Raw genomic sequence first — 21029 nt, forward strand, 5'->3', positions numbered from 1 at the left:
TCAGGCCTTCGGGGAATCACGAGGGGCTGAAAAAGTGCGTTTAAAAAAATGGTGACCTAAAATTTCTGAATCACTGTACAGACAAATTGAGTATAAGAAAAACATACAGGAAACCTATCTTTCATAAAAGTCATTTTGGTATCCTGTACAATAGGTTTTCTTTGTCCTAATGCAGTTTGGCAGTCCGACAAGTGCTATCGGTTCTCGGACGACAGCATGTCCAATCAGGAGGCGTCCAGTATCTGTGTCAGCATTAACGGCCACCTAGCGGATATCCAGGACACTGCACAGCAGCAGCTGCTTGCTGGCTACATGGACCCCGCACATGACGCGTCTTTTTGGGTCGCCAACAAGATTTCGTCATCTTCCTGTGGTTTGGGGGATGGATCTGGTACCAATAGTTTGTTGATATCTTGTAGATAATAATGATAATGAAGATTGTAAGAATTAGGAATGTTGAGATGATGGTTTTCACCGGTCCTGAGCCATTTTTTCGAACCTCGAGTTCTCGCTTATTCTCTGACCTTAAGTAATTAAGTTTATTTAATTCTAATATACATTTCTTTTGTAGCAACGTCTTCCTGGATGTACAATAACGGCTCCATAAACTTCGACATCTGCGTACTGTTGAACAGCGCCTATGGTTACAAGGGGACCTACCAGCGCTGCGAGGAGCAACACAACTACATCTGCGAGTCCTGTGAGTGGATTCTCAATGCCAGATGATTTACAATAATATTTCTCACGGCAGCTTCTATTCGTAGTGCGTTACGTTTTATTTTTTATGTCCAAATCGTTTTATGCCCCTCAAACGAGGGTTTCTCGTAAGCCTCAGTGCCAGGTTCAGAACCACAACATTGATAATTACCTATAATGTTATATGGATAAGTATAATCAGAAAAAAAGTTTGAGCTTATGTCATCGGTATGTAAGCTCTCAACGTCGAAGTATCTACGCCTTTGTTCCAATCTTTTCTTCCATGTTGTATCTCCCCAGCTGCTGGGCCATGTCAGCCGAACGTGTGTCAGCACGGAGGGTACTGTGTCTCTTGTTTCGGGGAATCCAGCATCTTCTGTATCTGTCCTCAGGGCTACAGCGGACCCCGCTGTGAGATAGGTATGTTCTAATCAGTATGAAGATTCTTCTTCTCCTAATGATTGACTGGATGATGTTGTTTACTATTTTATATGTATTGATAATTGCTTTGATGTACGTAATTTATGCTGACCGAGTAGGATATTTGTCTGTTGTAAATTCCTACTCCAGTCAGGCTACCATTATGTGTATCTCTGTTATGTTGAAACAATAAAAGAGAGGAAGGAGGACGTACTAGTATCCTTCTGTTTACTGTCTTCTCTAAAAGTACATCATTCAGTCTCATTCATTAACTTAAGTGACATAAGAATATTTGACGATTCATCCTTTTATGCTTCTTTATGTTTTAGTCGACCTGTGCCTTCCCAGCCCCTGTCCGTTTGACTGGACCTGCTCGATCCAGGCTGGAGGGATCCACTGTGCAGGTAGTAGAGCGTTTCGTGTGTTATAGCATCAATTTTCTCTAATATAAAGTGCACGTATTGAAATGCAGGGTACTTATATTGTATAATCATCAATGCAGATCGTTACACGCTCATTTCATTGCCAAGTACACCTCTTGCATACCATTGAACGAATGTTCATAATTATGAAGTAATCTAAATGGGGTCACAGACACTTTTTTCAAAGCTAACAGAATGATGTAAAATCTGAGATTGAAGTTAAGTTGAAACCCAAAAAGAATAATTTAAAAATGTTCTTTCTTTCTTTACTTATATAATAGGCTATTGCCGTTACAGTTTTTCTATAATCTAAATTTTATGATTTGATAGACATCCATGTAATGATATGAAATAGCATTTGTTTTTCCAAAATCATATCGTTGTTTCAGTAACTGCTATTTGGTTGTTGTTGTTGATCAGTTGTTGTTGTTTTTCTTTTCCACTTCAGTACCAGCTGGAGTGAAGGCTACCCGCTCCGGCTTCTGCACAGCGACCTCTTGCGGTGCCGGTTTGTTCTGCATTGAGGATGGTCCGATGGGCTACTCCTGCATCCGTGGCTGATGAGTAACGTGTTATCATCTTCACCAAAAGGACCTAGTCCCTTGTGACAAGCTCTCTGGAGTTGTTCTGTCAATTTTGATTCCGAATTTGATTTTAGCAAACTAGAAAGCGCCATTGTTAGAAACAGTTTTCATGTAGCAATTATAGTAAAAAAAGCTGCCTTGAACTATGCTTTGCTTTTGGTTATTACATATCAAATAATCTACTTCATTATATTCCCAACCCTCGAGTAATAGTACATTAATTAGCCACAAAATGGTTATGTCTCAAATACTTTAATGTTGATATTCTTCTCGTTCAGCCTTAGCATCAGAGTGGCACCATATTCAATTGCTGTATGGCAAATTCATTGCACCGAAATACCATTTGACCAAACTAAGGATTTTGCTTTGGTCAAAATCTTTATAGTAAATTCAAACTGTACACAATGTCGTTTGATTATCAATAATCGTATTCGCTGAGCAGCAAATGCATTCATAAGCAGTGCAAATTACACACTTAAAAGTCAAATCGCCTTTGTGCCAAAAGTTCGCACTAAGTCTTATCGGTCTCTACGCTACATTAATTCTGTATTACATAGCACATGAAGAAGTAAATTCACATTATTCAGGACAATAGTGCATTCATCGTCAGTGACGACATTCGTACAAACAATTATTATCTTTCTTCTAATTGGGTGTCAAAATTTATTCCAGAAGTTTAGAAAAATATAAATGTGTCTGACAAAAAAGTAAAATTGTGAGCTTTTCGCAGCACGCGGAATGTACGTGTATTACGATGCACTTATGATTTTGTAGCATGCAAGACATAAAATGTTAGAGTATGCTGTTATTTTGTTCAATACAATAAACGATGGAATCACATATACGCAAATTTGTTCTTCATACATATTTCAAGAGCCTTGATTGTCCATCAATATGATTGCCTGAAGTGCCAACTGTCGCACACATCTTTGTTTTCGTCTTTCATTCACAGGCTAAAAAAGGGATGACGATTCCTCATCGTCGTCTCTTAAGATCAAGTATCTCACAAAAACGTGCCAAACTGCGGCAGGCATTCAGTGGGCACAAATCGCCGCCAAGTCCAGTGGAAAACATTTTTATAAGGTCTCAGTGTTGTACCTCTCAGTGTTGTACCACACTGTAGCGCCCCTTACCGGTCAAATTCTACGTCCGGAGAGACAGTGCTGCTCCTGTCGTCCGTCATGAATGTGTTACTGCCGTGCGCCTTCCCGTACACGGCCCGGGTCATGCTGTACTCCTGCTCCGTGTAATCACTCGCCTTGCTCTCGTCACCCATCGCCTTGTAAGTTCTCGCGAGATGTCCGAGAGTTTCCGCGATGCTCTCCTGTTGCGCCTCCTCCCCGAATATTCTCCTCTTCATCTCCAGCGCGTCCTCGTGCGTTCTGGCCGCCTTTACCGACTGTTGGTCCCCGAACAGCGCGACTCCTAGGTGCGTTAGCGTGTCTGCAATCGCTCTATGGTCACACCTCTCCCCGTACAACTGTCTGTAGATTCTTAGAGATTCCTCGTGACATTCTATCGCCCGTATACTCTCTCCAGATGACTGTAGCGACGCCCCCAGGTTGTTGAGAGCACCAGCGACGGAAGGATGACTTTCCGGTGCACCATGCAAGGTTCGCCGCATACGCAGAGCTTCCTCGTAGCAAGCCGCTGCCTTCTCGTGTTGCTGACAGTTCGTTAACGCCTCTCCCAATGCGATGATAAGTTTGGAGATAGCCGGGTGGTTGCCTTCGTTCCTGTGCAGGTACTTGCGTATCTCTAAGGAGGTCTGGAACTGTGACATGGCGGCGAAGTGGTCTCCCGTCTTCCCCCGCGCTTCTCCGAGACGCTGCCGGATCACGGCGACGTCGACGTGCGGTGCGTCCTTACCGTACAGGGTTCCTGAGGAAAACGAAACATTTTGTGATCTAACGTTAGTGCCTGAGAAGTCACATCGTTATTTTAGATGACCCTTGCTAAATGGGAGTAAACTAGAGTTTGACATCCCATGCTACCAGTTCAATAAAACACGGCGTCAAATTATTTGCTAAGTAGATTTCTGTATGTCCGCAATACTCCGAAACGTTAAGAGTAATATCAAAAGGTTTGTAAAAATAGTACATGGTTAGATTTTTTTTCTGCCACATAAACGGTATATTAATCTCAACGTAAAAATTGTAGACAATTATTTCAATGTGCTTTTACAAAAGTGTTATGAGTGTTCGTTGACTTAAAAGATACTGTATTTACAAGACAAATGGTTCCCTTCATTTCAATCTTACCTGCGATCTTCAGGGCCTTGTCCAGGTACGCCATGCACACCGCATAGTCACCAAGGTCCGAGGCAGCCACCGCGGAGTAATACAACGCCCTGATGGCGATGGGGGTGACCAGGCCTTCCCCGTACATCAGTTCCATCATGCTTAGCGCGCGGTCAAAGAAGGATATAGCGCTGGTGTAGTTCCCAACGCCGAGCAGCGTCCTGCCGTAGTCAACCATGGCGCCCGCGTCTGTCACGTTCTCGTGGATCATGTCTGAAAACGACTGTAGCCAAGAGAAAAAAAAATACAGAAACAATTTTAAAACTTAATCAAGTATAATAATTGTTTCATATGTTTCAAGATACATTTTTGGCATTCTCTTCCCGACAACTATTTGCAACCATAGCATTGTTTCCGTGCATATCGCGAGAGTTTAACAACAGAAAAGGTTCCCAGATGGGAATAGGAAGCTGGTCCATAACCCAATAAGTTGCATCCCCTTTATGTAACAGCTACTCAAGAGACTGGATAACGTTTGGAAGCTTCAGACAGCACCGGTTGTGTTTTGTCAGTGACCGGGAGGAAAGACAGCGGATGTCCCTGACAAAAGACAGCAGATGCTGTCTAACACGCCTGACCCTTTCCAAATCTTATCTGGTTGTTAGTGAAAGTACCAGTATCTTTTACATTCATCTTTGTTCCTTCGTTTGTTCTTTGTTGTCCAAAACCGAATCAACTACATGTACAAGGATTTAATGCGCCATAAGAATATTTCACCATCGTTACCTGTTCTGCGGCCCCATATTCCAGCAGCTTCAGGTGAATGTTTCCGCGCACGCGCAGACTGTCGTCGATCAGCACGGTCCGTGACAGATTCAGCTGCCGGGGCCCGCTCCTCCGTCTGCTCACCATGTCCTGGGCGAACTTCTGCAGCATGTCCTGGGGACGAGAACGGAAACAGATATACGTTACACTCGATTTGAAATCAGCCATATATTATGTGTTGTTTGAACTCACATATGACTATGAAGTGTTGTCCACCATGCTTGTTAAACCTGGAAGTTACCACAGATTAATTCAAATTTGTATAATTTTATTACATCACCTTTATAGACACAAGTAAACTGTAAGAACGTTTTAGGTGACATGATTGGGACAACGTTAACAGTTATTTGCATTTCAGTGAATTATGGCTCAATCGTTTTTGAACATCCAGCTATCTTCTGAATCCCTCAAATAAACTCTAGGACGTGTGTGTAGTACAAAAGTAAGAGAATACTAGAAGAATTCATTTTTGAAAACTTTCCCCAAAACACCGTGCACGATTGAGCTACGGTCCTTCGAAATGCCAATGTAGGACACCAACATGGCGGGCAGTACCTGCCTGCTTCATTTTGCGTATAATGTGAGTGAAACACTCTGTACCATCTTATCGATTGATGTGAATCTTAAGATACATTGATGTAAAGTCCTCACCTGTAACGGAGATATGGTGAAGTAGAACCTGAAGATGAGTTCTCTCCCGCACACCTGGGACAGGGACCTCACCGCATCATTCTTACCCCCCGCGGCGAACTGTGTGCGCAGGCGCACCTCCGCTCCTATACTGGCCGCCACCTTGAGATGGTGTACGTCACTGGGCCTCAGCACCCCGCGCCTGCCCAGCTCGTCCACGATAGACCACGGGTTCTTGTACGTCACGCCGTAGTACAGCCCGAGAACACACACCATGCGGCTGGGAAGGAACTGCAGCTCCCTGGCCACGTCGTGAATCATGGTCTCGTTGTCGGTGTCGATCACGGGCGAGCCGAAACGTCGCGAGAGTTCGAGGATCTCCTCACACGCCTTGTCATTGGCCAGCACGGGGATCTTGTTACCGAAGTTGCTATAGCGACTGAGGTGAGAGTTCAAACTCCCCTCGTACGCATCGACCAATGCCTGCTCGCCTTCGATGAGCGTAATTTTCGTCCAATCGCTGGGCTGGCAGCGGCTCTCCTTGATTTGGAACTGCGCTAGGCGAGTGGGCGTGGTGATAGGGACGGGCTCTCTCCCTGACAACTCCCACCGTCCCAGGCAGAACCCGCGCTTCGTCACAGTGTCTAAGAACCAGTCATCTAGAGGGTTGGAAGAACCGGCGTCGTTCAAGGTCTTGATCCCAATGCTAGACAAAACGGTTTCTCCTAAGTTCAGCATCTTAAGGTCCAAGAGGATGACAAGTTTGCCGAAGTAGCTAAGATGGTCGGAGTCAGCTTCCGAACTTTCCGGCAGCAGCACCGCTAGGTTTAGGTCCGTGTACGGGGTCGCCTCCTCACGAGCCAGCGATCCGAAGGCGACTATTGCGAATGGACAGGGCGGTTTTCCCTGTATCGTCACACACTCCTGCACCATCGTGCTCACGACTCTCTTAATTGTGTCCGACATCTTTCTGTACAAAATCCGCACGGTCTCACCTCGCTGTTTCTCCGCGAGTGACCTGAAGGGGTCCTGGTCTGACGAGACCGTGTAGGTGTATCTACTCTCTAGGTACTGCATTCTCTCCATGGCATAGTTCCTCAGACTCTGGACCGTCCTTTTGTGAGGTAAGTCTGCGGAGTACGTTAGCTTGTCTATTGCACCTTGAGTCCTGGCTCCGGCCATCTCTACCGCTACAGCCTTCAGGGCCATGTCCAGACACTGGATGAGCTTGTTCATGAGCTCACGAGCGGGTAGTTCCTTGCCTCGCGCCACGGCCGCGTTGTATAAGGCCACGGCGGTCTTGTAGTCTCGGGGGTGGCGCGTGCCCCTCGCGCGCTGCAGGTGAACCAGGCCCAGCTTCTCGAGGCAGGCGGCCTGCTGGGTGAGGGAGACGGCGTCGTCCCGGCGGTGGACCACGCGGAGGGCCGAGGCGAAGTGCCCCTCGGCGCCGTCCAGCTGCCCGACGGAGAAGTCGGTGTCTCCCGAACGGACGAGATCCAGGAACGACGAGCTGTGAGGGGAGAGGGGAGAGGGCTGGAGTGAGAGGGGTGAGCTGGGGGAACATTGCACGGGCCCGAGAAGTGAGTTATCATCAGAGAGAAAGTGCAGATCATACAACTCAAAGCATTTATGAAAACAGTGTGTGTATCTGGCTCCGTCTATCTTACTTATATGTTTTTCCAATATTCAGTACATGCATCTCTTTGTTGCAGTGCGCCTTTTAGCTCTTCGCCTCCTCCTACTAAAGGGTTTAAAATGCTCCACTAGATATGCGTACGAAATATTGGGAAATTCAATAAGGTGTCCCAAGATATATATACCAAACAGGGCCTTAAAAGGTTACATCTGAATATAGCTGTACTACTTTCTAAAAGTTTGTTTGGCTAACCCGAAAAATATTGAGCCCCCTCTTCGCCTCCCTCCCCCCGTTTTAACAACGGACCTACAGATCGTCATGAAAGGACTACTAGTAAACTGCAAAAGGGGCGACAATTTCTGACTTCATGCCAGGTATATTGCGGTTGTCTGGAGAATGTATAAACCACCCCCATGTTTCCGATAACCCAGTATTTAACCGGACCCCCATTAAACTGGGTGTGACTGAAAGTGCTCAGGTGTTCCTGTACAAACATGGCGGCCGTAGCTCACCACACTTCACTGACTACCGGTCGCGTCCAAAACACCAGGTTATACTCGTGATGTGTACACATAACACAAGCAAACCTCTAACTCACTCACGGCCCGTAACCTCTAACACCCGGTGTAAATTAGACCAACCCTGAATCATAACAAAGCGTTCAAGCCTACAATCTAGTTTTATCATGAGAATTTACTGTAGTTTACAATCTAGCCTTCGTGACTGTCTCTAGTGTGTCTCGATGGGCCCTAAATTTAAGTATACACACTTTACTCGACAGTACAGTGTGTTTCGAAATCTGATAATGACGTACATTTTAACCATGTTCTAGCCTCGGGTGAGCTACATATCTGTCGGTAACCTGGAACCAGGCTATAGTGATCTCCCCGGTACTGGAGTGTTGTCCTCCTGCCCAATTTAACCGGGCGAACTCTTATGAATTCTTACTAGGTTGAGATTCTGTTCCCAGTTACTTACTCACAAAAGCTATTTCATAATTATAGAAAGATAAACTGTTCTAAAAAAAAAGCCAAATGCTTAGCAGGACGGGGGCTGGTAAAGCGTCCGTATTTTGAACCAAGCTAGTCTCTTGACTTCGGACGTCGACAACTGTCGTATTTATCAAGTAATTTATCGTAACCCATTGAGTGGTACTCACTGTTCCCGTGCGTCTAAACTCCCAGGGGTCTGCAGGTCGGGCGTGCTGATCACACTGGTCATGGCTGTATCTGGGGCGTAGGAAACACGGGTTAAAATCCACAAGTACACAGACACGTGTACCCACTCAGTATAACAACGGAAGGCTTCCTCCTTTCTAATCGGTTAAGACTAACGCAGTGGCTACTCACTTTCTGTGCTACCCAGGCTGGCCTCACACGTCACACTTGGTGCACTTCAAGTAGTTTGCTTCCATCACCATAACAACCACATTCAATGTGACGTCATTTCCTCTCTAAAAGTATACGTCAGCACTCACACAGTGCATTTTGTTGAAATTGAGACCAGATTGCTTAACTTTAATCCACAAACAGTAACAGTAAAATTCGTGCATTATGATATATCAAAAGGGGGGGGGGGGTGCTTTCGAACAAAGCTATTTGTGTACCTTTCGTCCTAGACGTCGCCCCTGCCGATTGTGGTCGGGACTGCAGCCTCCTTGGCGCGAAGGGTACGGATGACCGAGTACTGCTCACCACGGTGCTGGTCGGTCTACTCAGGCTCTGTATCCCGAACAGGACCTCGTCCGAGAAGCTCTTCCCGTAATAGTTGGCCAGTCTCTCCAGGACCGTCTTCAGACACGACCAATAGGAGTTGAGCTTCTCTTCCGGAATCCGGCCGTGGGTCTCTGAGAACATGGCGCGGTGTAGGAACCGGATCCGGATGACGTCATGTACCGGTTGCGTGTCGTGCTTGTCCGGAAAGCGCTCCCAGCCGAGCCAGTGCGGAGGTTTGACGTCACAGAGGTACCGGATCAGCGCGTACATGGTGGGGATATCCCACAATCCTAACCGATAGAACATGATGGCGAATGTAAAGAAACTTTACAAGAATCCTATTTCTCATCACCTTACTGCTATTCATTTTATTATTTTAGAGAGTGACAAACTCTCGCGTGAGCTAATTAGCAATCTCAAGGTCTCCAAGCATTTCTCGGTCATAAAGACTTTAAAATGGTTTGCACTATGTGCGTATGGAAAAAAGCTATGATACTTGAACACACACCACCATCATAAGTGAGCAGCTGCGTGGCCCAAGGGAAATAGAAACTGCGAAAGGCACCGCCCTATACACCAAAGTATGGGGGGAATCTGATAACCACGATTTAGTTTGTTTAGTGACTCAGAGGTTATATGGTGTAGAGCTCTCCTTATGTAGAGTAGATGAGTCGTTTTTAAGCTCTCTATATTCAGCCTACTGTTTTCTATCTTACCTATATCAGGCTCGCCCATGGCAGGAAACAGCATCTTGTACTGGTACGGCCTGAGCGCCTTGGGCTGTCCGGCCGTGCCGTGCAGCAGGCGGGACAGCAGCGGCTTCTTGCTGATCAGCACATCGGACAGCTCCAGCGAGCCGGACGGGGCGGGAGGCAGGTTCCGCAGGAGGAACTGGCGCACCGCGGCGGTACCTGGACGGGGATGGCAACAGCACCACAAACAATTACGAATAGTTACAAATATCTATCGCATATTGATGTCATATACGGAAAACGTAACAGACTGATAGGTCGATTGCATGGCCCCTTACAAGGGTAATGGTATGGCGTATCATGGGAGCCACCTTGCGGAGTTGTAATAAACTACACGCAGAAAAAACCATGTAAGGCGATAAATCATGCATTTAAAAAACTCTTCAGTTGTTGCAGACAAGCTTTTGATATGGGTCTGTTATGTCACTATATACTGTGGGATGTATTCGGTGGTGTATGAGGAATAAGAAAAGATTCTATCTATGTATACGTCTTTGAATATGGTCTATATAACCATATATGTACACACAACTATATATCATGCCATGAAAACGGTTGGCGCCCTAGCTCCACCACCTTACCTGTCCTGGTGAGGATGCCGTGTAACACCTTCCGGGTCGTCACCCTCTCCTTCCGGTTCGTGTGGTACTTGGGAGGAGACTCCATCGCTGTCGGCGGCCACGGCATCTCGAGACGTCTTTATTAAGTCTGTCACCTTAGCAGCAAAACGTCTAGAAGGCGGGCATCTGTAAAAAAATGTATTCATGTTAATCTTAAGGAGGAAATGCGCATAGAAATATGAAGCAGTGCTTAAAAGCCGGTGTTCACACTTACGTGATTGTGACTGTCCACCATGTTGGATGGTCAAACCAGAAAGTTCCAGGTAAATTAGAATTTGCAAGTGTAATTACAGACGTGTGATCATGGCATCATACGCATAAAAATTCAAAGGTCTGACTCATAGGTTTAACCAAACAAAATGACTGTTGTGACGTCACATAAATCGCGAAACTACCAGTAGAATATCTAGAATACAGAAGCTAAACTTGTCATTTGCCAGTTCCGCCCAGCCCTGTATATACCACTGACTTGAAAGATAGTAAAGACACATAATTGGAAATCGATCACATTTCTTGTAAACCAGCAGACAGGAAAATCTTAAGAAATAGGTAGGTTCCGGGCGAAGATCTCCATAAAAACATGTCTGAAGTTGCTACTGCCTTATTTCTGTTCACAATAACACACTGTATGATTTTTCTTGTCTGTAACATATAATAAATCATGACAGCGCCTGAAGGGAAACGATAAACTGTATGGCGCCAATATAATCGCTATGAGCCGCTGAGAGTAAAATCCTGCCGCCGATGGCGCTTCCTTGTTCTTCGCGGCACCCTCGTGTATTTCTTGCCCTTGACTTGATTTTCCTATACCGACTTGCATGTGCTTCTTTTGCGGTTCTTTGATTTTTGGGGACGCTACAGGTATTCATTTTAGGACTTATCTCTCCCTAGGGTATGGTCTGATAACTGGGCTACATATCAAGATTTTTCTGCTCTCCGATACATTACTCATAAAATTCATGTCAAATTATTTCCTTATCTTGTTTGGACAAGGTTTCCTTTCTCATGGAAAGACGCCGTTGAGGAAGCAAAATTGGATATGGAGGACCGATCATGATTTCATACATTTAAAGTGATTTATGATGCTAAAGTATTTTTTGACCGCAAAACGCTTATCAATAAAATGCGCCTGAACTACTTTTTAAGATTGTGAAGTTTTCAACGGGCGCCGCCTCGGGCATAATACGACATGACCGTCCCCAAATTTAGCACTCCTATAGCATTACTAAACCGTGTACTAGTGTATGATCATTCCTGACATCATCCGAGCTGTCTTGTATATCCATAACGTTTTTCTCCTTTGGCCTGTGATGGAGAACGGGTAAGATTTTACCCAGCCCACAAAAACGTGCGACAGTCCCGCCAGCGGAGGAGGTTTAAAACAATCACCGCGTGACAGGTGATGTAATTCCGCCCCAAGTTCAGAGTCTTACTTATGTGACACCGTAATTGGAGAGGTAAGACCCGCCCGTAGACAAGATTACAGAGTTTTCACTTCCTCGGCACAGAAAAACGGCGGGATTTAAAAGAGATGCTGACGGGAGAAATCGTCAAGATGAGGGAATCGGAAGCTGTTCTTCGGTCTAGTGTTAACGCTGCTAGACTGCATGCAACTTAATAATAATGTTCTATGGCTATGGTACCAATGTGTGGCGTCATATTTACTGTGTTGCAAGCTTAGAATTAAAGCTAGTCAACTAAAACAGAAATGCAGATTAATTGAATATTGTACGACTGTTTGATACAACTTTTGTATACCTTGTCAAAATGTGAAGCGTCATTTTATCTCTAAAACGCGAGTGTCAGATTTATTCATTGATTTATAAACAAAAGAAACGTTTACATCTGAATTTCCTATTCTTACTATTCTAGTTAAAGTAGCACAACAACAACATGTTGTTTCCTTAACAACGTGTGTCAGAAAAGTGTGACCATTGTCTTTTTACCAAGATGCCCGCTGGTTAGAACCTGTTGTTTGTGACGTCAGCTTTAATAGCCGTGGCGTCAAAACAATATTGTGCTTGCTTTTTTCCGCCAAGATTTGTGCAGGATTTACAATCAGGGTAACAGGGTGATTAATTGGTTGATCACTAGTTGGAAACTGTACAGAGAAAAGGCCTATTATGACATTGCTCCCTGTGTGGTGTGTCATCGTTCAGCTTCCTCTCACTTGTATGTTGAACTCAATCTATCGTGACGTGGCGTAACCATAGCCGCACATTCACATCCAACAGTCCGGAGACGTTACTATGACATTTCAGTACACAGCTAGAGCCTCTAGATCTGCTAGTGAGTTGTATGAGTCAAACACCACCACTTAACTACATAACTTTACTGTATCATATAGTACGAATATTTTACTGACAGGTAGATGATATCCCTGTCAAATGTAGTATGTAGACTGGTTATTTTTTAATGTACTAAAGAGCAACACGGATTGAAAAATTGTTTTTTTAAATATTCCAAATGGTGGACTAGACAAGAAGTCAAGAAGTGAAGCTTTCAAGCATTACTTGCGCTTGTGGCGCCTTGAGTTACAAAGGAATTCCATTCCTTAGAATGTGTCTCTTTTTGGATATAAAAGTTTTGGAGTAGGCAACTAATATAAATATGCATGAAACATTGTAGCATAGGGAACAATTTTACGTCGTTGCTACCGTAACAGAGTTGCATTTTAGCTTTAGGTTAAACGCTCCCAAGCCCACATAATAATTATAAACTTCTATAACTTGACAAAAAACGTGGCTCTGGACTGAAAGAAACCTCGACAAAGAATCTAAAACGAAGACAAGATAAGTCTTAGTCTTGATATGGATAGAAATTGGTCTGCTACAACATTGGCCATAGAATTGAACAGGCGCATATAACGTTATACCGCGCATTTCTTCTGATCTCAGATGTGTGGGGAAACCAATCTAATACCTGGTTTGACGTACAGGTGGTTCGGGTTCCTCTCACCTGAATGGTACAACCCGATCTGTCGTGACGTACCGTGACCGTAACGTTAGCCGCGCATTCAGTGCAAATGGTCCGTAATGGTTACTATGTAGGGCTATGACAGGTCTCGCTTTGACTTGGTAACCGCTAGAACTGACATTGTCATAAAGGCAGAAGAAAGCAAAAGATTGTGTTTCCGTTGTCATGATACTTCAACCTAATATATTTTAATCCCTGATAAATGGATAATTTGTTAGTTGCTTCAAACTAGTCGTTAGATCATAAAGTCATCACGGCATCAGTATATGCTTGTTGCGACACGCAGTTTTTGCACTGTTGTAACCTTGGTGAGAAGACAAGTGTTGATCAAGAAAACGCAGCAACACCCCATCCACCTAATCTCACTTCCTCACGCCTTACCCGTACACACGCAGAATTAATGTTTGTCGATCAGTTAACCCGTTTATAACGAAGTGTTGGGTCAGTAAACATTACAGCAGGTATGGGCAGGTCTATTTACCTAGTCTGTTTGGAGAACGACGAACCAAAATTTTAGATAGGGCAAAAAGTTTGTACAACAAACCTAACCCGGGGTTTGAGCGCTCAAACTGCCAACAGTGCATACTTACGATAGCCTGACTAGCTAGAATAGATAGTCAATGACGATGTGGCAATGGATAAAATAGAGATTTAGATCATAAAGGGTATTGTACTGTTCTGTTTTGTTTTACATTTGTCGTTTGGTTAGGAAGTCGCTGCGTGCCAGGACTTGATTATTATATATTTGTACATATTGTCATCAACATGCAGCACCGCCCTGTCGACATAGAGTTGTTCAGTGATTCAAATCTATCTTTTGATAATGACGTCAGCATCCTTGTGCCATGCGATGTTTTATCAGTTATTGACTGAACAAAGGTTACTTGAAAAATTCTGGAGCCGAAGCAGTTTTGTGATGACACAAGGGTTCAACATGCCCCCAATCTATCAAAAAAATCTTTTATTTTCCGGTGAAGCCCGATAACAAAGTTGACTCCAAACAACATGCGAGAGCAGTCAGATTGGCATGAGAAAAACAACAATATCTAGGTAACGTTGGTAACCTTGCATTTTATAAATTTTGACAGGATCTATACACATTAAAATAAATGTTTGTTTGTTGGTTGGTTTGTTGGTTGGTTGGTTGGTTGGTTGGTTGGTTTATTTGTTGGTTGGTTTGGAAACCAACCAAAATCTTATAACTATATCCTAGTATTTCTTGGCTTCCTCACTATATTATCTCTACTATATTGTTGGGAGGAGAAGTTTAAATCCTTCCAAGTAGACTTAGTTAGTCATTCAGCTTCGGTGTTCCTAGGCGACCAAAGTCTAGACGTCTCACGGGGATTATAACCGCCAATTAGTTCGGTCCTTGCCAAGAAAACGACACAAGCTATGTGGTTTATGGGCCCCGTGTGTTTAGAAATACAGTCAACATTTATGCTAATAAATGACCACTATTTCTTTCCCAAACTATGTCACAATATGAAAGTCCGCCTTACTTAGCAACTCAAGAGCCTCTCTTAAGCGTTAAGACTTTGTAAAGTCATACTTCACAGACGAGCGTCATTAATAAGACTGTTGTACTTTGTTTCTTGTTTAGTACATTTGAATGTAGTACCTTTTAACAGCGCAGCGCAAAATATATGACTTAAAACAGAACAGTTACATATGAAATCAATCTCCAATAATCAATAACAAAGGAGTATATAAAGAAATGCAACATTTGCAGTTATATGATGTCACGAACTCTGTTTACACTATAGATCCAATTGTTCATTAGATATAAAATAAATCTTCGACTTAAGAGAAATATGTAACACAGGAGACCAAAATTTATAGACAACGGGTTGGAGGTTGTATACTGTGCACGCCAATATATTCTTCGTTTGTGCCTGCACAAGTAATCACTTTGTGATTTATGCATTGCACTCCCCCCCCTCTAGGTTAAATTGTCTGCTACCCAACATACCATTTTACCTATTATTTCTATGGAACAAAACAGGTGATCTATTGTAGATTGGGGGCTCAGGTATCTGATATGACTTCAATGGAATAATATATTACTTTGCATTTTGTCATTTGACAACCTCTAGCCTTACATGTTTATACATTCCAGCACAACAGAAATCACAATGCCCAACGTTAGTTTCCATAACACTTTGACTGTGTATACTGTGCGCTGACATGGCATTTAGCCCACCCAAAAATATCTGTACCCTTTTAAACTGCTAGTAGATAAAGAAAGAGAGATTGACAGTGTATGACACGATGTCACAAAAGCGATGAAACAGAGACTGGCAGGTACAAAATAGAGGCTTGCAATATTAATGAGTGTAATCATACCGCCTAACCACAACATGCCAGCACACTGAGGAATGGTATGGTACAGTGGGCACGCTTTTGAGTTAGCGGCCGCAGAAATTTAGGAACATTTTTGTTGAGAAAAGCTTTCCTTTCTTTGGCACAATTTCGTAGCCTGTTGATAAAGAAGCATAAGTGATGTATATTGTATATGTATGCAGGTATCAAGCTATGTGGTGGAAAGGAAGAAAGCGTTTTTTACAAGACATTGAGAAGGCAGCGTTTGCCGCCGTGCACTGCAACTGGGAAAGATTGTTACACGGAAAAATCTTGTCAACTCTTCAATTCAGACAACAATGACATGGCCATGTGCACAGAGGCGTGCTGTAATCATAACGATACTATAATTATAGGAATTATATAATCATGAGTAATTATAGAGCATGGAGGACTTACAAGGTCCATTCTACAGAGCTGTACCAATTAATCACACAAATCACCCGAGGTAAACAGAAGAACAGACAATCCTTGTCTGTTCCCATTTCGCCATTTACGCGTCCCTCTAGCACATATAATATGAGGTTGAAAAATCAACAAAAATTAATGAACAATTCGGACCCTGTAACTAAACACACGAAGTGTATCATTGTGTTTAATAAAATTTACAGAGAGTAGCAGATAATTCAATACAGGCTGATGGGAGGTTTGAACAGAATGTCTCAGTGCTGTGCGGTCAATCTACAATGTTTACCAACGTCTAATGTGTATGCAAACCCACGTCCGCATGTCAGCCATGTTTGTTGTGAACATGATAAAAGTTCAACGGGGTTGCGTTGAGAGGAAACAAGCTAGCTACAAGAATGGCTGGTTCACACGCTATAAACCAGCTGAGATTTAGAAACAAAACATACAGCTACTCTCGCTAAATCTTTAGGGTTTGGATTTTCAGACGGACAAAATGAATCCATTTTGGCTGAATAAAACGGACAAGTCTATCTAGCTCACTATATTAACTCTACATGTGTGTGTAATGAAGGATGAAAATACCCCATTTGTAAGACGTATCTGCCAATTGAAGTCTGCACTTTTCCAACCTTTACCCTTTAAAAGATCAGGGTACTGTGGCAAACGCTTTAGTAACATGGCAACGTATCCGAGGTACTTACCACATCAAGCGTAAATTTACCAGAGGGAAACCACGATGGCTACAAGTAGCCTAACAACACAGCAACTGTTCTGTTGTTCGTTTTCATATGGAGATGTGAGCTTGAGTCAACGCCGTACAAAACTAAAGGCATATTGTCTGGTGTTGTTGTTTTAAGAGTCGCCATCACAAATACACGAGGCAGCGCTTGTAAAGAAACGAGTCCTAATACAGAATACCAAACAAATAGCTACGCTGGAGGTATACATAATTTTTTCATTCTTAATATTTTCGTATGCAAAATTCTAGTTTATATTACTTGTAGGTCTCTTGTCTAATTTAGATTTAGTGTATCCCTACCCCAGCTGTATTGCATTTAGCACACATCGTAGTTGTTATTGTCATACTATGTGTTTTTGTTGCACGTGTTTATTTTCTACAAAATAGTCTGAAAACCATCCTCTTTCCTACTGATTCTCCATTCAATTTGTTTGTGACAACCACTATCAGTGAGTCCAATGTTCATACCATCCCACCCCCTACATCGAATCTGAACACATAACACCACGTACCTGTTACCTGGCCGCCGATACACCTGTCCTGGCACCTGTCTTGAGTCTTCTTCACACCTGTCGTGTAACTCCAAGTCGATGTGTAAATGTTACAAGCAAGTGGGAATTTTTCTTCAGTTTGTTACCACAACTACAGTCGGTCACCTGAAGGTGCAACCCAGGTCAATTACCTACTAGTGCGGGGAGAAGTACACCCAACCACCTGTTTAGACCTGCAACCCGGCACTTACAGACGGAACCAACCAACACGGCAAAGGAGGGGGGTCAGATAACAATTCTTACGAAAATATTATTTGTAGATACAATGGAATTACATGATACAACCCTATGATCACCAACTTTATTTATATATTCAAGACCTTTGTATAAACAAAAATAATTTCGTTGGCGTATGACATTATTAATCAATAAAATCAATTGCCATCCCAACTCAGAAGGGCGCATTAGTACGGTCCAGTCACCAGGCGACAGGCATGGCGGCAGCGTCTCCGTCGCCATAGCGACGTGCGGACTGTTCCATTCAAATGCAAATACGGGGTTGAGGGACTCATATAGGCCGTCTCGTATTCGGTTACTTCTCTCGGTGGGGCAAAAGGAGAAAAGCCTAAACACAAAAGCAGGTATACAAGATGTTGATTAGGACTAGAGATAGGATTTCGTGCAATCCATCGTCAACATGAAAAAGGCGGGACTCTGATTCAGACCAGTCGAGGGCGCCAACAAGAGAGCCCGCCAGTCCATGTGAAAGACTGAAAAGTGAACGATTAACAGACGGACAAGAGAGATACCCTGCATTCGTTTCCGTTTCAGCGTTTGACCTAAAAAAATCTCTCATTTATTTGTTGACATCTAACGTCGGCAAATTTTATTTTCAACATAAGAATTTGTATGCAAGCCTTATGTCTAGTTTAGCTAGATTTCATAATTTTTTCTATGTCAGTGTTTAATGTAATTTCCAAGCAGATGTAAGCGGAGACCCGGGGGTAAGATATCGCTTACGACATTCTAAAACAAGCTTGACCCTTATATACATTTGCTTGTGGATTACTCGTTTGTTTTATGGGTATAATTAGGGATTGATGACCAGTAAGCAGAGACCACAACTAATGAGAATTGAAACCAATCATCTACTTCGTACTGCAAACACTTAAATGACTTGTAGCATGCACTTTTAAGCTTTTAAGCACGTTCTCGATGCAAGCATAAGTGACCGCTCTAGCATGTTGTTATGGTGTGGTGAAATGTACTTAAAATCGCTATACACGTACGCGATGCAGAGTCTTGCCCAATAGCGTTAACGGGCACAGATCATAATATCTATTTTGGGAAAGGTAGGAACTCGCGAACATTCTAAACCGAATAGTATTCAAAATTTCTGTCTGCATTGACTGCGGGACGTTTACTTCCCATGCTATGCTGAAGTAGTCGACGAGGTAAACTGGCTTCACATTAGCTAATTTACATGTCGACCATCCTGTTAGCTTAGTACCTTCGAGCTATGTCCAGTATCAGGGTGAAGTGCACGAAGTTAGGGTGTACTAAGTTGTACGAAGTTGTACGAAGTTACAACCGTTTCCTACTGGCTTTGAGGCTATATCGGGAGTCACAGATGACGTCAAATCATTTATTGGATGACGTAATCTAACTTCGTACAGTAGGCAGCGTAGGGTGGCATGTGTACGAAGTTGTCCGAAGTTGTGCAAAGTTACGTGACGTCATCTAACTTCGTACAGTAGGCAGGGTAGGGTGGCAAGTGTACGAAGTTGTCCGAAGTTGTGCAAAGTTACGTGACGTCATCTAACTTCGTACAGTAAGCAGCGTAGGGCGGCATGTGTACGAAGTTGTCCGAAGTTGTGCAAAGTTACGTGACGTCATCTAACTTCGTACAGTAGGCAGGGTAGGGTGGCAAGTGTACGAAGTTGTCCGAAGTTGTGCAAAGTTACGTGACGCCATCTAACTTCGTACATTAGGCAGGGTAGGGCGACATGTGTACGAAGTTGTCCGAAGTTGTGCAAAGTTGGGTGATGTCATTTCATCTCGGACAGTGGCTAAGGTATGTTAGCCAAAATTATAAAGTTGTCCAAAATTACTTAATGTACATACTGCTAGTTATCGAAAGCTTCAAACATAAAATAAACACAACATACACGCACATACACGAATAAACAATAGAAGCAAATAAAACAATAACAATCAAAGCTCATAAATTCTAAAAAGCTCATTTATTTTCACTTCTTAAACCACATTCCCCCCTAAATAAATGAATATGCATACAATGTACCTGACAGCATTCAGTGCACTTAAACTATTACAGTAGCTTTTTTTATCTTGGATGGAGTGATAGTGTTTGCAAATGTTATCAGTTACAAATTGAAGACAATTGTTGTTTGATTTCATTTGCGTAACTTTTAATACTATCTAGGTTATCTATTTTGTCCATCGGAAACGTTAGCGCCAGTTTTCCTAACTCTCTATTACATGTAATCATCTACGCTTTGAATATTATGTCCTACAATGTCCACTTCTTATCATGTTCACTTTTAAAAGTCGGAAAGCCTGCTTTTTTTTACACCAATTGCACCATGTTAAAAATGTTTGTACAGATTTCTGGACTTCCAATATTGTATAAGTAATTTCATCAATTGTTATAGTAGTAGGGCACAGTTTCTGCCCGCAGTGAGCCGGCAGTGCGCCGCTGATTTAGATAGCAGCTACGATGGCTGGCATATAGTCCCTTATGCCTCTCACCTTTCTGTTGTGCCGTCAGGGACCTTTCCTAGATAACGTTGATTGTCAATCAGTGCGCGGACGTAGTCGTTGCAAGAATCTATAATCGCCAAGAGTAGTGCCTCGCCTCATTTCTCTATCCCTCTAGTCTTCCCAGCAAAACTCATCCTCCTCTCAGGATATTTATTGGGTGGGCGGTGGTATAAGGATACCTCTTGTAACGTAAGAAGCATTTTGTTGCTTATTGCAAGCGTACTTCCATAGAAATAAAAAGAACGTGGCAGTTTGGTTCGATAACCTTTTGTTTCGAATTCAAGTTCGAACAGTCAAAGGGAAATAGACACGTGAAGGTATTTGCACATTACATAGAGTTTTCAGAAGTTGCGTTAATTTAGGTAGTTATTCATCATATTTATTGGTTATGATAGACATAAACCTTAAAATTGATGGTCTTCTCTTGCAACAGAACTCCATTATAAAGTTTATTAGGAGAACTCTGTGTCAAATAGATATTAACGTTAACCACCATCCTGAGTAAGATAAAAGACAAGTAACATTTGAACAACTTCGTACACCTGTAGACACCTTCCTCTTGGCTGTAAAAAGTTTGGAGACGTCATGGTTAAGATGACGTCATAACTTTGTTCAACTTCGGACAACTTCGTACACCACCCGGCTGACTGTCCAAAGTTAGGATGACGTCATGGTTAGGATGACGTCATAACTTCGGACAACTTCGGACAACTTCGTACACCACCCAGCTGAC

General features: G+C 43.1%; 2 protein-coding genes across 2 annotated transcripts in view; one reads left to right on the forward strand and one right to left on the reverse strand.

Annotated features, from left to right (window-relative positions):
- Positions 1-2972, forward strand: part of LOC118415920 (fibropellin-1-like) — a 7814-nt gene extending 4842 nt beyond the window's left edge. The window contains exons 8-12 of the mRNA XM_035820859.1: positions 176-391; positions 572-700; positions 997-1116; positions 1446-1520; positions 1987-2972. Of these exons, the coding sequence (XP_035676752.1) occupies positions 176-391; positions 572-700; positions 997-1116; positions 1446-1520; positions 1987-2099 (653 nt within the window). The 3' untranslated portion in view covers positions 2100-2972. The remainder of the gene's footprint in view (positions 1-175; positions 392-571; positions 701-996; positions 1117-1445; positions 1521-1986) is intronic.
- Positions 2363-17780, reverse strand: LOC118415919. The gene is made up of 9 exons (XM_035820858.1): positions 17537-17780; positions 10502-10666; positions 9885-10079; positions 9060-9458; positions 8613-8682; positions 5839-7327; positions 5149-5301; positions 4384-4645; positions 2363-4003 (listed from the first exon to the last, which is right to left on the reverse strand). Exons 2-9 carry the CDS (start codon positions 10605-10607, stop codon positions 3252-3254), a joined length of 3426 nt encoding a protein of 1141 aa, XP_035676751.1. The 5' UTR covers positions 10608-10666; positions 17537-17780; the 3' UTR covers positions 2363-3251.
- Between the last annotated feature and the right edge of the window lie 3249 nt (positions 17781-21029).

This window comes from Branchiostoma floridae, chromosome 5, assembly GCF_000003815.2.
Source record: "Branchiostoma floridae strain S238N-H82 chromosome 5, Bfl_VNyyK, whole genome shotgun sequence".
Lineage (NCBI taxonomy): Eukaryota > Metazoa > Chordata > Leptocardii > Amphioxiformes > Branchiostomatidae > Branchiostoma > Branchiostoma floridae.